This window comes from Lepisma saccharinum, chromosome 1 (genome assembly GCF_977018435.1).
Source record: "Lepisma saccharinum chromosome 1, izLepSacc3.1, whole genome shotgun sequence".
NCBI lineage: Eukaryota > Metazoa > Arthropoda > Insecta > Zygentoma > Lepismatidae > Lepisma > Lepisma saccharinum.
Genome location: NC_139229.1, coordinates 104,116,751 through 104,135,366, shown reverse-complemented (window position 1 = coordinate 104,135,366; position 18,616 = coordinate 104,116,751). Strand labels below are relative to the sequence as shown.

The 18,616-nt window shown below is 42.2% G+C and overlaps 1 protein-coding gene across 2 annotated transcripts in view; it reads right to left on the bottom strand.

Annotated features, from left to right (window-relative positions):
• Positions 1-18,616, bottom strand: part of LOC145985769 (NEDD4-binding protein 3-A-like) — a 187,554-nt gene that overhangs the window by 25,728 nt on the left and 143,210 nt on the right. For both annotated transcript variants that reach the window (XM_083119850.1, XM_083119858.1), the window contains one exon: positions 145-277. In XM_083119850.1, coding sequence (XP_082975976.1) covers positions 145-277 — 133 coding nt within the window. The remainder of the gene's footprint in view (positions 1-144; positions 278-18,616) is intronic.

Below are 18,616 nucleotides of genomic sequence, written 5' to 3'. Positions count from 1 at the left end.
GGATAGCGGTATTTCGAATGGATAGGGATTTTCGAGAACGACTTGGCTAGAGTCGGCGAAAGGTCTACCTTGGCCTTAAGACCAATGTAAAAGAAATTTACCACATTGTAAGTAATAAATGAATAAAGAAAGAGAATTGCATACTTCCGTAAAGTGTGAGATGCGAACCCGGCCTCGGTAGAATGGGCGTGGATCCATATCTCTCTCCTCCATTGGAAAACCTTGTCGATGGCGTCATAATTGGTTTGAACGCTATTGGTCGGATCACCACCTTCCCCTGGAAAGAAAAGAGAAAACGTAATTTATCACTAGAGTATTGCAAGTGAAAACAGATGTCCACTAACATTGTTTTAAATCATATTTTATTGGGGAAAAAATGTATGCCTGGCCTGGTGTACCAGTCGTATTTGTGGAAGAGCGCTCTCGTTTGCACCTGTGGAGCACAGAGCGAGCAGCAGTACTGGAGCGTTGTAAGAGGGGCGGAAAGGAGGGAGGGAGCTAGACAGGAGGCTTAGTCGGGCGCGTTTGTGCAGTCGTCATCTGATTCGTGTGTGTCAGTGCAGTTTGCCATTGTAATCATGGCAGAAGAGACAGCAGGTGGTTCAGTGATAAGGAGGTGATTTCTTCCCTCGGTGCAAGCGGCTGCCCCTCTCCTGTTCTGCTGCTCACTGGCCTTGAGGTGAAGTATGCAGGCGGGAAGCTCGCGATGCACGCTGGCCTCCACAAGTGTGAGTTTCTCAAGCCTGCATTAAATAGTGGTTGAAATGATAGCAAAGTGAGCACTTATTGAACATTCTTCGATACTCGACAGATATGGATAAAGGAAAGGAAATTCTAATATAAATATCCTCATGAATCAGAACCCTGTAACTGTTCTGTGTAAAAAATATTGCAAACACGTTGGGGGAGAAGGAAAGATCTTGTAAATGAAAACTAGATCATTAGAAGACGTTGATACTCTTAATCCATTTAAGGGACAATTGAACGTCGTGAATGTAAAATCAAAGATACACAGTAAAATTTTAAAAGACAATTAATTTTCTTACACGACAGTACAAATCCGTAATTGAAAAAATAAAAATATAGTGACTCAAGTGTGAAGGGGGGGTTGAACATAATGTGCATAGGGTATAATTCTGTATAATGCAAATGAGCGAAAATAATAGCTATTATATTGCAAGTAACAGTAATACTCAAGCACAGAATATATCTGTGATTCTGATAGAGCGACAGTAGTCTGTGAGAGCAAAGCATAGTTGGGTTTCGAATGTTTCATTAAAAGTTGTGGACTGAGTATACATTATTGTATGTACAGTCAACGAATTTAGTAGTACTGTGTAATTATTACAGCCCACTTTTCATGAACTCATTTTAACGTTGCGTGAAATTAATTAGAAAAGCTTTCAGTATGAAGAAGAAAATACCAATTACACGAAGTAAGAAAAAGTATACTCAAAAACAATCGAACAATGCCGGCCGAACCACACCTTGGACAAAAAATGTTGTGTAAAGAAGATAATTGCAGGCCTATTATGTCATCTATAATTCCTAATCACTATGCGAGATGAGTGCACGTAGTACGTATAAGATATAAAGAATCTTTTCTTATGATTTTTTAAAAAATAAGTCGATTGGGTCAGATTTGTTCTTCGAGACTGAGGTGAAAACAAAACAGGTATTCAATGGCGAGCCCAGGATTTTCTAAAGAAGGGGTTACGTTTGCTTCTTTTAGTAGTCAGTCCTCATGCCACCTTCTCCAGCCTTTGATTTTTTTTTAGGAATATTCTGCCAAAGGGAGGGGGTTATGACACCCACAACCCCCTGTTGGGCACGTCATTGCAGGAATTGGTGAATCGAGACGAGAACGAGACAGGCATTTGCAACTTGTGACGAGACCGAGAACAAAACAGACCTTCTCACCATTGGCGGCTCGTGGTCTGGGTTAATGGGTGTGCACTTTGGCCTCGCATCCAGAAGAAGTTTTGCTATTCCCACTCAATTATTCCTGCCCTTTCTGCTAATCGCATTTGCAATCCAAGTTATGACACACATTTCCCTGATAATAGACGATAGCAGAGTTATGTTTCATGAAAATTTTAAAAAAGTAAAGTTTATTACAAAATCGAAATACCCTCGTGACATTTTTAATCGATCACGAGAGAAGATTTGTTGTTTAGTCTCTTTCGTGATCTGTAGAAAATTCAGCATCGCTATACCGATAAACTGCTATGGTTTGTAAGGGATAATAATATTGACACAATTTTGTGTAATTGCTGTGTTTTAATAATGTACATTATCTTTCGTCAATGTAAATATACCCCATCAGAAACTCAAGTTTAATGCCACATAAACATTTCATCTTACACTTAAGTTAATTACCATTTTTAATTTATTCACTTTAGTCATTGTAATGAGGATCCTCGAGACCCTAATCAAATGCAACTAATTAATGCCAGCACCTTTACAAAAATTATGTCAAATCAGTGACATAATAGTACAAGTTACAGATTCTCGTATGCACTAAATAAAGAATTGGATTGACTGTTCCGTGACAAAAATACAAGATTAAACTCTGATTATTTGAAATTTTCGTTGAACTTCCAAATACAAATCAGAGCGTCTAAATGCACCAATTCCTACGACATTGTGATTGTTTTTAATTCAAACCACTAACATTTTCTAGACTATTTTTCCAGCACCTGTATCAACGTATTCCACTCATCGCATCTGGCCTTTGCATGGTTGAATATGCTCGTCACTACACGCCACGCCTTTTTCCCTTCCTTTCCCGTCCTCACTCCATTCGGATTTCAATGCTTTGCTCAGAACAGCGTGAGGTGAAAGAGAACAAAATTTCCCTTGCTCCGTCACACGGCAAGGAGTGCAGCACTACATGACGAAGAGGGAACAGCGCATGTGCGTAGTTACTATGTCACAATTCCTTGTGCGAAACGAGTCCGAAAGCCCTTGATCCAAGCCATAAGACCCTTTCTAGTTCTTCTACCCACCGTCGAACACAGCGATATTTCGATGTGCAGCTGTATGCACTTCCCAATTGTGTTCCTGCTGGTTCTCGCCCATTACACGCGAGTTACTCAGATAGAAAAGCTGACGTAGGGAAGTAAATGAAAGGTAGTGTGGCCCGGGAATATTTGCTGTTTTCAAGAAATGGCTTTCAATGAATAAATATAATAAAAATCAATTACATTGCACATTTATTTGGGTGTGCACGTGCGAGTGAACGAATAGGCAGCAGCCGCTACTGCTCCTCACACACAAAACGAGACGGGGCTCTGTCAAATCTCATCTCGTCTCGATCCTTAGCACCAGTGATTTAAAGACACACCCCCAATAATTTTAGAACATCCCTCTCCCCAAATTGTTCCTATGGACATTGTTGCACTAAATTTGCATCTACACCCACAGCTGGAAAATTCTGGATGAACCCCTGCTTAACAGGGCATAAAACAACCATATGACGGCAAAGAAGGAAGTGATATTTGCAACTTCATTGCTGTAACCTCTGCTGAAAGGACGTCAATGTAAAAAGCACCAACATAAACAAAATCAAATGTAACGGTTTCGTTATCTGATCAGAAAACGTAGGGAGAAGGTGATGAACGGTGCTTGCTTATTTGTGCTGCCCTAGATGCAGTAAACGAAGGGAAGAGAACCAGCTGTTGGCCCGTTTTACCCAGAAGTAGAATTCAAACAAATAATCCTTGGTTTGGTGACAAGGCGGGGCAAGAACGGACGTGACTGGGAAGAATTTGAACTCGTTTTTGCTTGCTGGGTGTAAACAGAGTTCCATGAAGGTTGGGAAACGTTACATTGTCGATCTGGAGGTTTGCTGTGAAAAATCTAATCTCATGCTTTTCCTTCCCATCCCAGCTGCCAGTTTCGTTCTGCCGCAGCGGAACAAACATATAAAGCAATATCGGGAACACCGTGCTTGGACCAGCCTTCTGGAAAATACGACAATGATAGACGAAATGCTTTGGCTTCTTGCTCTCCACACACTGGCAGCAAACAGCCCAAGCAGTCAGAGGTAAGAATTTCAAACGGTGTTGGATCCACTTAGGGTTTCCCTTGTCGCACAACACTTGAGCATCCTTTTCGTTCTGACGTCAGACGAGGAATGCCTACGTTGTTAGGTTAGGTCGGTTAGGTTTGGTTCTTTTAGAATATTTTTTTTATTTATGCTAAGAGAACTAAACCTAGCTAGACTAACCTAACAACTTAAGACATTTAGCCTAAAATTAAAAGCTTTCTCGCGTGACGTCAGAACGCAAGATTGCTCAAGTGCTGTGTGATAAGGCAGACCCATCTATAAATAAAAAAAATCAATATATTTATGCTAATAGAAACAGACCTAACCTAACAACGTAGGCATTCCTCGTCTGTCGTCAGAACGAAAGGTTCTCAAGTGTCCTGTGATAAGGGAGACCCATCTACTTACACCTCCCATCCAGTCACTGCCTGATGTAACCGAATCAGATTGACATTGTAAATAATGTAAATACGAAGAATACCACATAAGATCGTAATATATTGTTCAATATTGTTTTCTTTCCTTAAAATGATAGAATCTAGGGTGAAAATCTGCATTCAGAGATCACAGACCGAAAAAGAAATTTTGACCAAGTTTTCTATCCATATGGAGCAATGGGGGCGTAAGTTTGTATTTATTTATTTATTGAGAACACAACAGGCAGGTGCCAATTACAGCGTTCTATAAATCTGTCATTATACTCATTCACAATAGAATTATAATAAACTTAACTGATACAATTATACAATACAATACGCTCATTGTCATTTACAGACTCAGTTTCTTGTCTGCAGTCCACAATCGATCTTCATCAAGTGTTCTCACTTTCTCCGAATACCTTTAACACTCCATTACATTAATCACGGTTCGGCTGGATACTGAACGACCAGATAACAAGTCTATTCCGAGATTCAAACCCAGGACCCTTGACTTATGAATGCATTACGTTACACGAAAAAAAGTTACGTTAAGTAGTAACGGTTAGGTGAAGCACGTTTTAGGCCTTTTTTATACATACATAAGATAATGAGGACAGGCCCTTAATTTTAAAGTGCGACCAGAACTATTGAATTGTGCTCCCATTAGGAATCGAACCACGGACCCCTTGACTACAATACGACAATGTGCTATCCCGGGAAGGCCCTACTTTAGATATAAGAACGCTTAGTTGATTCATTCTGGCCCCTTCAATCTAAACGCGACTAGATTCAATTTGACATTAAAAAAGACAATATTACAATTCAATTCACAATCTCGGAACACGTTCGTATGAAAGAAAAAAGACGACCGGTGTCTCGTAAATGTCGTGTGTTCCCGAGTCAATGACTTGGGTTCGTCGGAATGAATTGCAAATCAGTTCGGCAAACGGCATGGCCCGAAAGAACGTCCGTGCGGCCACGACTGATTGCTTTGCCACGTAATTCCAGCAAACACGAGATTCTGTTCGGTGGCAACCTTGGGAAATCGGAACCAGTTGGCGAATCACTCCTCCCCCACGAGTGACTGACTCGTTGCATATCTCTCTCTCTCTCTCACACACACACACACACACACACACACACGCACTCACTCTTTCTCCGTCTATCATACTGTTCTCTCTCTCCATATAACCCCTTCCCCGCTCTTTGTTTCTTTCCTCCTCTTTGTACTTTTCTCTCTATCCCAAACTCCATGTTTCTACTTTTTTCTACCAGTCTCCATCATTCTATCTTTCTGTCTCTATCTGCCTTTTTCTTTCGCTTTTTTCCCTTTCTCTCTCTCTCTCTCTCCCTCTTTACCTTCTCTTACATTCGCTTGTAACGAGTGCACTCACGATCCCCGAAATGACGTGTCAATCATACCCCGGCACGGGGCCAAACGTCGTTATGTGTACGGGAGACCGGTCGTGACTCTCGGTCCAGGTTTTCAAGTTCGGTACTGAGACGGTCGTTTATTGTCATAGTATTGCGAGGCGGAGATTAATACCTTGAAATGTTACACTGTTTTGTTTACCTTTGATATGTAGATTCGAACAATCATAAAACACTAATAGCATAATATCTGGTACCTGAAAAACGTCAAATAACAACACTGACGAACGGTAAAAAAGTGAATATATATTGTAACAACAAAAAATATTGCAATCAACAACTGTTTACAAAGCCTCCTCAAGCTCTCCCAACATTCACTCTGTCTCTCTTTCACACACATGAGGTATTTTTACATATGAAGTATAAATACATATTACGGATCTCATTAACATATCATTCCTTTTAATTTTTAAACCTTTATGTGAATTTAGGGCATTTGTCTGCCAGCTCCTGTGCTCTTTTAATTTAACTTAAGTGCCAGCCCTCGGAAAGCGGTTAACTAAGACAATTGGGTCGGCGTGGTTAAATCTTTCGTTCGAATGAACGTATGCATCGAGTCGCAAGCTCGACATTATACAAGTTTCCCGGACGGGGGCATTACACACAAGCCTCTCCCGTCCCATGAGAACAACTACTCAATTACATAATGATGCAAAAACTTAATTGGCTCCAGCTGCCGGAATACACTAATCAATCGTCGGCGCGAGCAAAAATTACCTTAAAAACCACTATGCAACAAATAATACTATTTCACGCACACGACCTTGAAATAAAAACAACTACGCTTTCCACAATTAAAAGAACTCATCAGTCAACTATTGACAAATTAAATGGTGCGACGGGGCGGTCGGTTACACAAGAAATGGAGCACACTTTGACAATTTACACTAAACATTAAAGAAATGAAATGGAGCTTGTAACGCTGAATGCAGACAATTAAATTAGAATATCTGAACATGAAATAACCCTTTTTTACAACAATACCAAAAATTATCAAACACGGAAATTAGGTTTAGGTTTTTCCTGAGTAACTTTGCGAATAAGTGCGACTTCGGCGTTAACTGTACGGTGTTGATACTAACGACGCACGTTTACATGAACATAGACCCTCTGAAGTATACTGTACCAGACTCTGCTACATGGCGTGGTCATTCATCTCTCCTGGACGCGGGACTTGCACACGGTTCCTTTGTGGCGAAATTGTCCTCCGAGGTCGATCGCGACGAAGAATAATTGCGACGATCTGTTGTACTTGCACCTCCTTAGTACTTCGGGCTTTGGTTGGGACGTCGATCTGAAAACGTCCTTCGGGCTTTGGTGTCGTCTTTGGCGTTGGCTGACTGGCTTCGGCGTCGTTGCAGGCGTCAGGGGGAGCGACGGGCTCCCTTCTCAATCTTCTTTAGCCCTCCATCCTTATGTAGTCCACGCTTGGCAAAAACATATCACCGCGTAATCTTCACCAAAATAAGGCGCACCCTGGTAACGCTCTATCTGCGATTCACTCACGGTACGTAAGGAAACAAAGTCCACGGACACAAAACAATAATCACGCGAGAGTGTAGCGCGGAGATGCTCTCCCTATGCAATCCGGGTAAAAACTGTCTGTGGGATCATAGTACTGCATATATATAAGAGATTCGAATTCTTCCGTTGAAAGGGACGCTCTCGTGGCTTGGCTTCTGTTTCAGAGGGATGGAAATGACCTCTCTCCATTGTCTTGAAACGCGGTCAAGTGCGCGTCGTCGATCCTTGCAGGCTTGGGGTCTTGCTGGGATCTCTGGTCATCCGTGAACATGGGTTAGCCCGCCCGCTGCGACTCAAGTCTGGTAGCGACGAAAATAATCTTTCCTTATCTCCGCGTTGGTGCAAATATGTCGCGTCCTAAGCCGAAAAGACAGTTCCGCCGTCACTCAAGAAAAACCCCATCTCTCAACTCCCGACGTCTGGCTCGGATACAAGTTTATTCACAAAATAAAATACCTCACACTTTCAAGTTGGTGCATAAAATGAATCAATAAACAAAAAATAATTTTTATCGAACTGCGTTTTACATGTCACTAGATACCGTGACATCTCGCCCTCCTTCCGATCAAAAAATTCTGTAGGTGAATAAAATTTTTCACTACTCAGGGGCATGAAATTTTGACTACAAATTTTTTTTTAACACCCTGTACAAGAAAAGTAAACCAGTTCGATAACACAAAACACATGATATAAATGATACCTCCAATTTACATAATAAATATACATTTTATATACTCTGGGTATGGCGCAATGTTATCTTACTAAAATGGCGCGATGTCGCTTAACCATGTTTCGCCATCCCATTCCTTCCTTCGGCGCTGACGACCTGACGGGCCCGGCTGTGGAGATGTGTTGCTGGGATTCGGCCCGTTCGCGTTTCGCGTCGGGCTCCTTTGAACCCTTGGCGGGCTGCGCCTTGTGTGCCCGTTGTACATGAAAAACAGCTTCTTGATCTTTCCCTTCACTTGCATAGAGTGTGGAAAGTGCGTCAGGAAGGCTTCCCTAAACGCCGAGTACGAATGAAAGTGCCTTTCATTCTGATCCAGTCTGTTCTGTGCTCGATCTTGCACCCAGCCTTTCAGTATAAGCAATCGCTCTCCATCCGCCAGTCCTAACTCCCGGGCTGTTGCTTCGAATTCCTCGACGAGGGCAGACGGCGATATCCTGTCGTCCCCGGAGAATTTCTTGAAGTTTTTATCATATTCGGGCGGGTACAAAGCTCTCATCGCCGACGGTGGTTCAGGCCGTATGTCGTCCTGGCTTGAAGTTTGGGCTTCGAACGGTCGCGGCGATGGAAGATGTAGTCCCGATTCCACTTCGCTTCCCCCGTTGACAAGCGTAGTCGGTCTTACGTCACTCGTGCTCCTTGAAGGCGAAGGAACTTCAGCTGGCTGCGATGACGTCATAGCTGTCGGCTCTCGCGGTGATCCCGGAACGTCGGCTACGTTCGGTCGTTGCAGTTTCTCCTCTATTCCCTTTATCTTCTCGGAATTCCCTTCCGCTGGGTTCGCTGCTCGCCGCACTTGTCGCTCAGGGGCATCGTTGCTCAGATGGCAAAAGAACTCCACCTGTGCACTTTGCTGGCCGATGTGTTGCAAGGCTCCTTCTTGTCCACGTACGCTCTGCGCCAGTGTTGCCACCTTGGCTCCTTGATCCATGATGCGAGCGTCGGTCTCCTCGGTCCTGGGTTTGATTTGAGCCTCGGATTCTTGGATCGTTGGGGGGAGTTGTTGCGTCATTTCTCCTCCGGAGGCGCGAACTGTTCCTTGGAGGTGTTCTCCCATCCCTCGTACGTTGGTCTGCATCCTGGTTTCCAACCCCTGGATGTTGGTCTGTGTCTCGGTCTCCAATCCCTGGAACATGGTCGGGATCTTGGTCTGCAATCCCTGGAACATGGCTTGCATCCTGGTTTCCATTCCTTGGAGCATGTGGAGGATTATCTGGAATTGGTTGTCAACACTGCCACTTCCTACGTCATCTCCTTGATCCTTGCTGTGGTCGCTGTCCGCACGTGACGATGTACCCCCTTGGGCACTTGGTATCTCCCTTTTCATTCCTGGCGGGCTCTTGCACTGGAGACAAACCGGTCCGGAATCTCCCTCGCTGTCGACTTCGAAATCATAAAATTCCTGTCCACAAACCTTGCAAACCATCATGACGTCACTCTTGTTCAAACAGTCTATACGGCGATTTCTTAATCTCATGAAGGCCTTTCCCTAATTATCTGCTCAATCTTCTGTCGCACTTAGGAACAGTTACGCAAACTTACGCGAGCTCACACAAAATGTGAATTACAAATCGATACATCAAAAGAAAAAGGAGGTCCGTCGGGAATCCCTTATCCCGCAACTCAGCCTGATGCCATAAATTACGCCAACAACCAAAAAAAAAAAAAATGCACAAAAAGTACATAAAAATGCCCTATGCAGCTGCCCTTGCTGCTTTCGCCGAAAAAAATATCTGCCCTACTGTTACCAATTACGCCCAATAACGTGTCCTTACACGTGAACCTACGACAAATACATGAAAATAACCCTCGAAATTACAAAACGAAAAACACACAAATAACCAGGAACCTAACACAAGAATTTTATGCATGACGTGTACAACAATGAAATTTCTACCGCTCTCGCAACCTGGTTTTCCTGGAAAGACATGACAAAAGTTGCCGTCCCATGTTCGCGGCGCCAAATGTAACGAGTGCACTCACGATCCCCGAAATGACGTGTCAATCATACCCCGGCACGGGGCCAAACGTCGTTATGTGTACGGGAGACCGGTCGTGACTCTCGGTCCAGGTTTTCAAGTTCGGTACTGAGACGGTCGTTTATTGTCATAGTATTGCGAGGCGGAGATTAATACCTTGAAATGTTACACTGTTTTGTTTACCTTTGATATGTAGATTCGAACAATCATAAAACACTAATAGCATAATATCTGGTACCTGAAAAACGTCAAATAACAACACTGACGAACGGTAAAAAAGTGAATATATATTGTAACAACAAAAAATATTGCAATCAACAACTGTTTACAAAGCCTCCTCAAGCTCTCCCAACATTCACTCTGTCTCTCTTTCACACACATGAGGTATTTTTACATATGAAGTATAAATACATATTACGGATCTCATTAACATATCATTCCTTTTAATTTTTAAACCTTTATGTGAATTTAGGGCATTTGTCTGCCAGCTCCTGTGCTCTTTTAATTTAACTTAAGTGCCAGCCCTCGGAAAGCGGTTAACTAAGACAATTGGGTCGGCGTGGTTAAATCTTTCGTTCGAATGAACGTATGCATCGAGTCGCAAGCTCGACATTATACAAGTTTCCCGGACGGGGGCATTACACACAAGCCTCTCCCGTCCCATGAGAACAACTACTCAATTACATAATGATGCAAAAACTTAATTGGCTCCAGCTGCCGGAATACACTAATCAATCGTCGGCGCGAGCAAAAATTACCTTAAAAACCACTATGCAACAAATAATACTATTTCACGCACACGACCTTGAAATAAAAACAACTACGCTTTCCACAATTAAAAGAACTCATCAGTCAACTATTGACAAATTAAATGGTGCGACGGGGCGGTCGGTTACACAAGAAATGGAGCACACTTTGACAATTTACACTAAACATTAAAGAAATGAAATGGAGCTTGTAACGCTGAATGCAGACAATTAAATTAGAATATCTGAACATGAAATAACCCTTTTTTACAACAATACCAAAAATTATCAAACACGGAAATTAGGTTTAGGTTTTTCCTGAGTAACTTTGCGAATAAGTGCGACTTCGGCGTTAACTGTACGGTGTTGATACTAACGACGCACGTTTACATGAACATAGACCCTCTGAAGTATACTGTACCAGACTCTGCTACATGGCGTGGTCATTCATCTCTCCTGGACGCGGGACTTGCACACGGTTCCTTTGTGGCGAAATTGTCCTCCGAGGTCGATCGCGACGAAGAATAATTGCGACGATCTGTTGTACTTGCACCTCCTTAGTACTTCGGGCTTTGGTTGGGACGTCGATCTGAAAACGTCCTTCGGGCTTTGGTGTCGTCTTTGGCGTTGGCTGACTGGCTTCGGCGTCGTTGCAGGCGTCAGGGGGAGCGACGGGCTCCCTTCTCAATCTTCTTTAGCCCTCCATCCTTATGTAGTCCACGCTTGGCAAAAACATATCACCGCGTAATCTTCACCAAAATAAGGCGCACCCTGGTAACGCTCTATCTGCGATTCACTCACGGTACGTAAGGAAACAAAGTCCACGGACACAAAACAATAATCACGCGAGAGTGTAGCGCGGAGATGCTCTCCCTATGCAATCCGGGTAAAAACTGTCTGTGGGATCATAGTACTGCATATATATAAGAGATTCGAATTCTTCCGTTGAAAGGGACGCTCTCGTGGCTTGGCTTCTGTTTCAGAGGGATGGAAATGACCTCTCTCCATTGTCTTGAAACGCGGTCAAGTGCGCGTCGTCGATCCTTGCAGGCTTGGGGTCTTGCTGGGATCTCTGGTCATCCGTGAACATGGGTTAGCCCGCCCGCTGCGACTCAAGTCTGGTAGCGACGAAAATAATCTTTCCTTATCTCCGCGTTGGTGCAAATATGTCGCGTCCTAAGCCGAAAAGACAGTTCCGCCGTCACTCAAGAAAAACCCCATCTCTCAACTCCCGACGTCTGGCTCGGATACAAGTTTATTCACAAAATAAAATACCTCACACTTTCAAGTTGGTGCATAAAATGAATCAATAAACAAAAAATAATTTTTATCGAACTGCGTTTTACATGTCACTAGATACCGTGACACGCTGACTCTGTTTCACCCTTGCTTACTTTATTTGTCATTCCTTCTCTCCCCTCTCTCTCCTTCTTCGCTCACTTTCTTTATCATTTCTTCTCTTTCTCTACCCCTCGCTCTCTCTTCCATTCATTTCGCTTTCTCTTCTCTCACTTTCTATTCCTTCTTCCTCTCTCGCTGTTCTCTCTTTATTTTCCATCTCGCTCGCTGTGTCTGTTTCTCCTTCACTCACTTTATTTCTCATTCCTCCTGTCTGTCTCTTCCATTTCGCTGGCTCACTCTCCAGTTTTACTCTAAAGTTTACTAATACATGATACGTCAATATGCCACATTTAGTTGAAGCTTTAGTGAAGGCAATAATATGTAAAAAAAAAATACACACACAAATAAAAACCCTCAAAAAAACAAACAGAATTTTCTACAGAAATATTATAATCATATTATCAGTAATTATATTGATACACCAATCATTACCATTCGTTAATAGTTCCAGTACAGTCCGCAACTTCCAAACCTGTCATGATTTATCATGAAGACATAATTTTTTTGTCATTTTGTCCAAATGGAAAATTCAGGGAAAATCCCTGTTGAAGCATATTTGAGGAACATCTCAGTACAGGAAGGACGGGCCAAATCTCTTTTCGAAGTGTGTGGAAAAGAATGGAGCAAGCGGTGGTAGGTCTTTAGTCCCCCAGGGGCAGTGAACGTGTTACCTTGACCAAAATGGCTCAATAGTCATTTCCTGTAGGAAGAGCAAACGAGAAAGTCACCCATCACTGCAATATTTCACCCTGTCGCAGGAGAAAAAAAAATCGGTAGCCTTTATGGGGTGCCAGCACAATGTCCTTGTGTAACAAACAAGGCGCCAACCGCCCTGCCCTTGATTTCGGGCTTAGCCTTGCAGATATAACCGGTGGACATTGGAAACCTTTATTGTTCTCGGCGCAATACAGGGTTTCACAAAGCTTGGGGGCGTGCTGAGAGGCTGTCAAGGACAATTGGCTGCCAGTCACCACCAGACGCCATAGACGTTTGTGTTTTGTGAGATTACACCGCTAGATATGTGTCAGTGGCTGAATGTGTGTGGCCAACAGTTTTGCCAACCTTTGTCGCGATGGAAAGTCAGTGGACTTCACCGGCGACTACACCCACTGTCACTCCACTCACAGCAAGAAGTTCCACTGGAAGAGCCAATGAACTCAATCAAGGTTGGAATTTCATAATGAGCTGGGTTTACATTACACACTTGTTGCAGATCTTACACACTTTGCAAGTGCTTGCTTTTCATGCAGTGTTTGAGAAAATTTTCTACGATTTGGGTAATTTCTCAGAATCAACTTCAATACCAGAGTATTATTTCATTTTGGACATTTTCTTTCCCTGGAGACAGAACCAGAAACAAATTTGGTTCACTGGAGTAAAGATGTGTTAACACAGTTCCCCGAAAATTGATCAGTATCTCCATACATAACACGCGCGCGCGCACACTCACACACACACTCACATAAGCACATCTTGTCCTCGTTCAAAATACAGAAACGAAATGAGATCGATACAGGTGCGGATTCACGGGAAAGGCGATTGTCCCTTCCAAATGCCTAGACAACATTTTATTCCTACATTACATTTAATCTATAGTTTATTTGCATCCTAGTATTGTACGTTTATACTATTCTTTATTCAATTGGTGTAAAACATTATGGCTCGTTATTATGGATATTTTGTAAATATTGTAATGCCGAATATCAATTATTATATTATTTATTAATTTTAATTCTGTACTGAGGTATTACGTTACAAATCAAAATTACATAAATAAATAACGATTCCAATGCTTTCTGTATATTTTTACATTTTCCTGACTCAACAGGGGCGACACGATTCTTCAGAAAAAGTCCTTGTTTCTTCGTTTTCCCACTATTTCTCGATTTTTTTATAACGTTAAGTATCATGACAATGGAAAGATAATGGAATGCAATAATAAACAGCCTTTACTAATTCGATATTCGGATCCAAATATCCGTATTTTCGTCCCATGCATCCCTGGACACCACAGAGTAATGCTATACGGTATATTTGTTACATAGAAACTTTGTAAATATTGGCCAGAATGCATTTCAGCGGAAAAATCGTCCTTCCCAAGTGCAATTCCTGGATCCGCCACTGATATACCTCCGTAATGCAATGATTTCAGCACACCGATTATTTGTAGTTTTTTCTCTTCAATCCAGAACAAATCTTCTTACATTGCAACACTGTTCACTCAGTCAATATAGTGCCAAAGAGGGCGCGGCACAGCGATTGCAGAAAGAAGAATGCAGAGCGACTTGTAATTGTGACTCTTCTTCGAAAGCAGCCGTCTTGCCGCCTGGGTGGCCGCGTCACTCGGCTCTCCCCCCAACCACCAACCGCAAGACTTAAAAACAGCCATCCCAAATCTGCGGGAAAAGTTGCTGCGTTCGGAGACGTTTATGGATACCTCTACGTGAACTTCATCCCAGAACAAGGAAGGAAGCCTTTGAAGTGGGATGCACAGAACAACTTAACACCTGCAACTGGCTTGCATTTGGAAATCGCAAATGAGGGTTATTTATCATGGCGGGTTTTAAATTGTTGCAGACAGAATGTGGTTGTTAAGATATTGAGTGGAATTCACAAGTGACTCATCTACATTAGCATGGATGATCTCTTATGCTGTGTAAACAGTCCGCTGTTTAGTGCTGGGACATTATTTTATAATTTCCTCTTTCGTGAGTTCTGTTATCAAGTGGGGCATCTCCGATGGCGCACTGCTAGCGTCGTCGTCTTGTAATCAAGGGGTCCCGGGTTCGATACCCGGTGGAGGTACAAGTGGTTCGGATCCCACTTTAAACTGTAGGCCAGTCCCGATTAGCCTTACTGTGCATAAAGTGGACTTAAAACACCAAATCAATCAATCAATCAATGTTATCAAGGGAACATGCTTTTCCTTTCCTTTGGTACGATTATTGTTATCATTAGGGCATTAGGCACGGTAATTTAAGGTGCAGCACCTTCCCAAAAATATAGCTATTTTTATACCAATCGTTTCAGATATGTATTCTAGGACATGAAATCAAGTAAAATAAACACACTTTTGTTGCACCTTTTCGTGAGATTAGCACATTTATCCCCCTTTTTACCTCCTCTTTGATGCTTCAGCATCTTTTTTCTTCCATTCTTTGTTAAAAAAAAATGGACAGAAAAATAAATAATTTTTACTCTTCTTGAGCAGCTACATAAAATCCTATAGTCTCATTTTGAGGAAAAGAACGAGAACTATAAAATAGTATAATATAAATTACACCATGTTTACCATATTACATTATTTGCTACAGTGTTGAATAAATAATATTAATGTAACTGGTTTAGACCTAAATTAAGGCATTTTATCAGCATCTTTTATTTCACCTTTTTAAGAACATTTTCAGACGCTTGTTCCTTTCCCGACTATAATTTTGTACCTTAAAATCCGTTCCCTAGTTATTATGTTATATAGGCTACTTTACAAGGTTTTCTAACAACATACCCACATACTGCCAGAAATGTAGTTACACTGATTTCTAGTTTTGTAAATGCAAAGAATTTGTCTAGCCAAATTATACTCCGATTGCTGTACGTACGACCATGGTCCTTCCAAAAACGCGAATATCTTAGATTCATTCTTTTCAAACACCCAACTTACTCGCCAGGTGTGGAATCTGGGCTATAACAGAATACGTATTTGTGTGCCTTACAGAGCATGTGAACATGTAGCAACGTTACTTCACGGTCTCCCAGGTTCTATTTCCGGTGGAGACACAGTAAATCGTATTCGTATCCTGTTTTAAATTATAGGTTCAACCCCAATTAGCTATTTGTGCACCAAGTGGACTAAACACAAACTTCAAACCTCGAAACGCTACTTGAACATCTTGCAAGAAGCGAAAACATGTGTTCTCTATCTAGCGAAAACCTATGGTCAAATGCTGGGATGTTAGAGTTTCATGATTGCAGTAGGATGGTTGTGATAGAAAACAGAATGAGTCGTGCCACATACAGTTTACTGAGGCGTTTTGTTTACTACCCAATCCAAAACTGAACATAAAAAAGAAGACAAATTCTACGTTGATCCTTTGATTAAAATTTTAGAAGTTCAATTGTACTAACTTCTATGCACGTAAAGTTGGAAAATAATTTGATACTACCAAAGACAACAGTTACGTGACTGGAGAGGTGATAGGAGCTAACTTCCCCCTTCATTTGGTCCGTTTTCTACGGGGAGAAAGAACGTCGAGCATGTGAAAAGACGGCAAAATATAGCACTCAATAGTACTACCACCACTACTAAAAATTCTTGACGTGCTACTAAACCGAAGATTTAAGAACATTTATTTTCTTACGTATTCGAACATGTACTGGATCTGATCGATTGGTTTGCTTTATTTTACTTGGCTTTTTGTGCCACTTTTGGCTAATTTGCGAAGATGGAATGAGTGATGATATGATGAAATTGATGAATGGACATTCACAAACATCCATGCCCAGGCCAGGATTCGAACCCGGGACCCCTAGCGTCGTAGCGCGATGTGCTAACCACTCCGCCACAGGGGCAGGCTGTACTGGATCTGATTTCTATCAATAGCTTAAATTTATGACCCTTGCCACTATACCAAGATCTACTACAAATGTGACGTCGATTCCACAATAGCATTAACCATCTTGAGACAGACAGGATGTATGGCCAATTTCTGCAACAGTTGTAGTGGATGGACGTGCTTGAATAGAGCTCCGCGCTTTCACCCCTCAGCTAGCCTGGCATTCTATTCTCCACCGCTGTACGTTGCCACATCTTCCGCCAGGTCAATAGCTTCACCGTGTGGATCTTCGGGGTTGTTATCATGTCCAAGCCTACACTATCAGTTGTTTCGACCGAAGTGGAAGAAATAGGCAAAACTATGGAAGCATTCCAGCAACGGCTTGATGAGTTGCTAGACAACCATGGATCGGTGCAAGAAGATGCTGACCTCCGCAAGTCACTCCTGAACCTCAGAGAGGAGTTTGTGGAATTTAAGAGATCGACGAGCGACTCCATGACAGCGTTGCGGCGTGACCTAGACAGCATGGACAAGCAGATACACAAGAACACCATTGAAATAGATGACCTAGCGCAGTACTCTAGGAGGAACTGCCTTTTTCCTGCATGGGGTCCCCGAAACCACCAACGAAGACGTGGACAGCATCGTGCTCCAGACTTTTCAAAATAAGCTTCAGTTGCAGCACAAGCTCGAGCACGTTGACCGGTGCCACAGGCTTGGTCCTCCGAAAAGATCGTCTGCGGAAGTCTTGAGATCGGGAAAACGACCCATCATAGTGAAATTTGTGCACGTCTGCAGAGTGCTCAAAATTCCTGCGAACGATACATTTTTAATTTAAAATATTGGGACCACCTATCACCTTATTTTCTCAAATTGGGGTGGCTACGTATGCAAGAAAGGCGAACGCTGCACACACTGATTTTACTTTACAAAGTTCTCAACCTCAAGTCACCTTCCTATCTCCTCTCTCGCTTCCAATTTCTTCACGAATTTCACGATCGCGACACCAGATCACGCAGCTCCTCAGTTCTCTCTATCCCCGTCCACAGATCAAACTTCTTCTCCAACTCTTGCTCTGTATCGGCTGTAAGACTATGGAATCAGTTGCCAGAAAGCACTAGAACAGTAAGCTCCGTCGCTTCCTTTAGCAGACGTGTTCGCCACTCTCTTCAGAATTCTCGTTAGATCTTTCCCTGTCAAGCAGACCAAAGGGCATATGCAAGTGCATTAATTCTTAAAATACTTTGTAATTACTTCTATGCAATTTAAATTTTGCATTCCAATATCGTATTTTGTGTATTATATATTTTGTATTTTGTGTGTTATATTCAGGGCGTTAAGACTTGTGTGTATGAGTATAATGTGTGTGTGTGGACCTATGTGAAATGACTTAATGTACTTTGTGTATAATATAATAATGTGTAATTTTATGTGTATGGTTGAGTGGAAGAAAAGGCTTTGTACGGACTTAACTCCGCCATTTAAAACAAGGCGTTAATAAATAAATAAATAAATATGGTTCGACTCACGATAGGCTTTGTGTTCGATTTATGATAAGAGAGGTAACTGAAACTCCTATTCTTTACAATTCGCAAGTGGAAAAAAGGAAGATATTTTAAGTGTAAGTATGCTAGATATCAGGCAGTCATTCAGAAGTCAGCCAGTACATAGAAGTGATGGAGTTATAAAGCTACCGGGAAATATAACTGTAATCAAATCATAAAATATCTGATATTCTAATAATCACTTGTCACTTGATTCTCCCGTCGAAACTAGAAATACCTG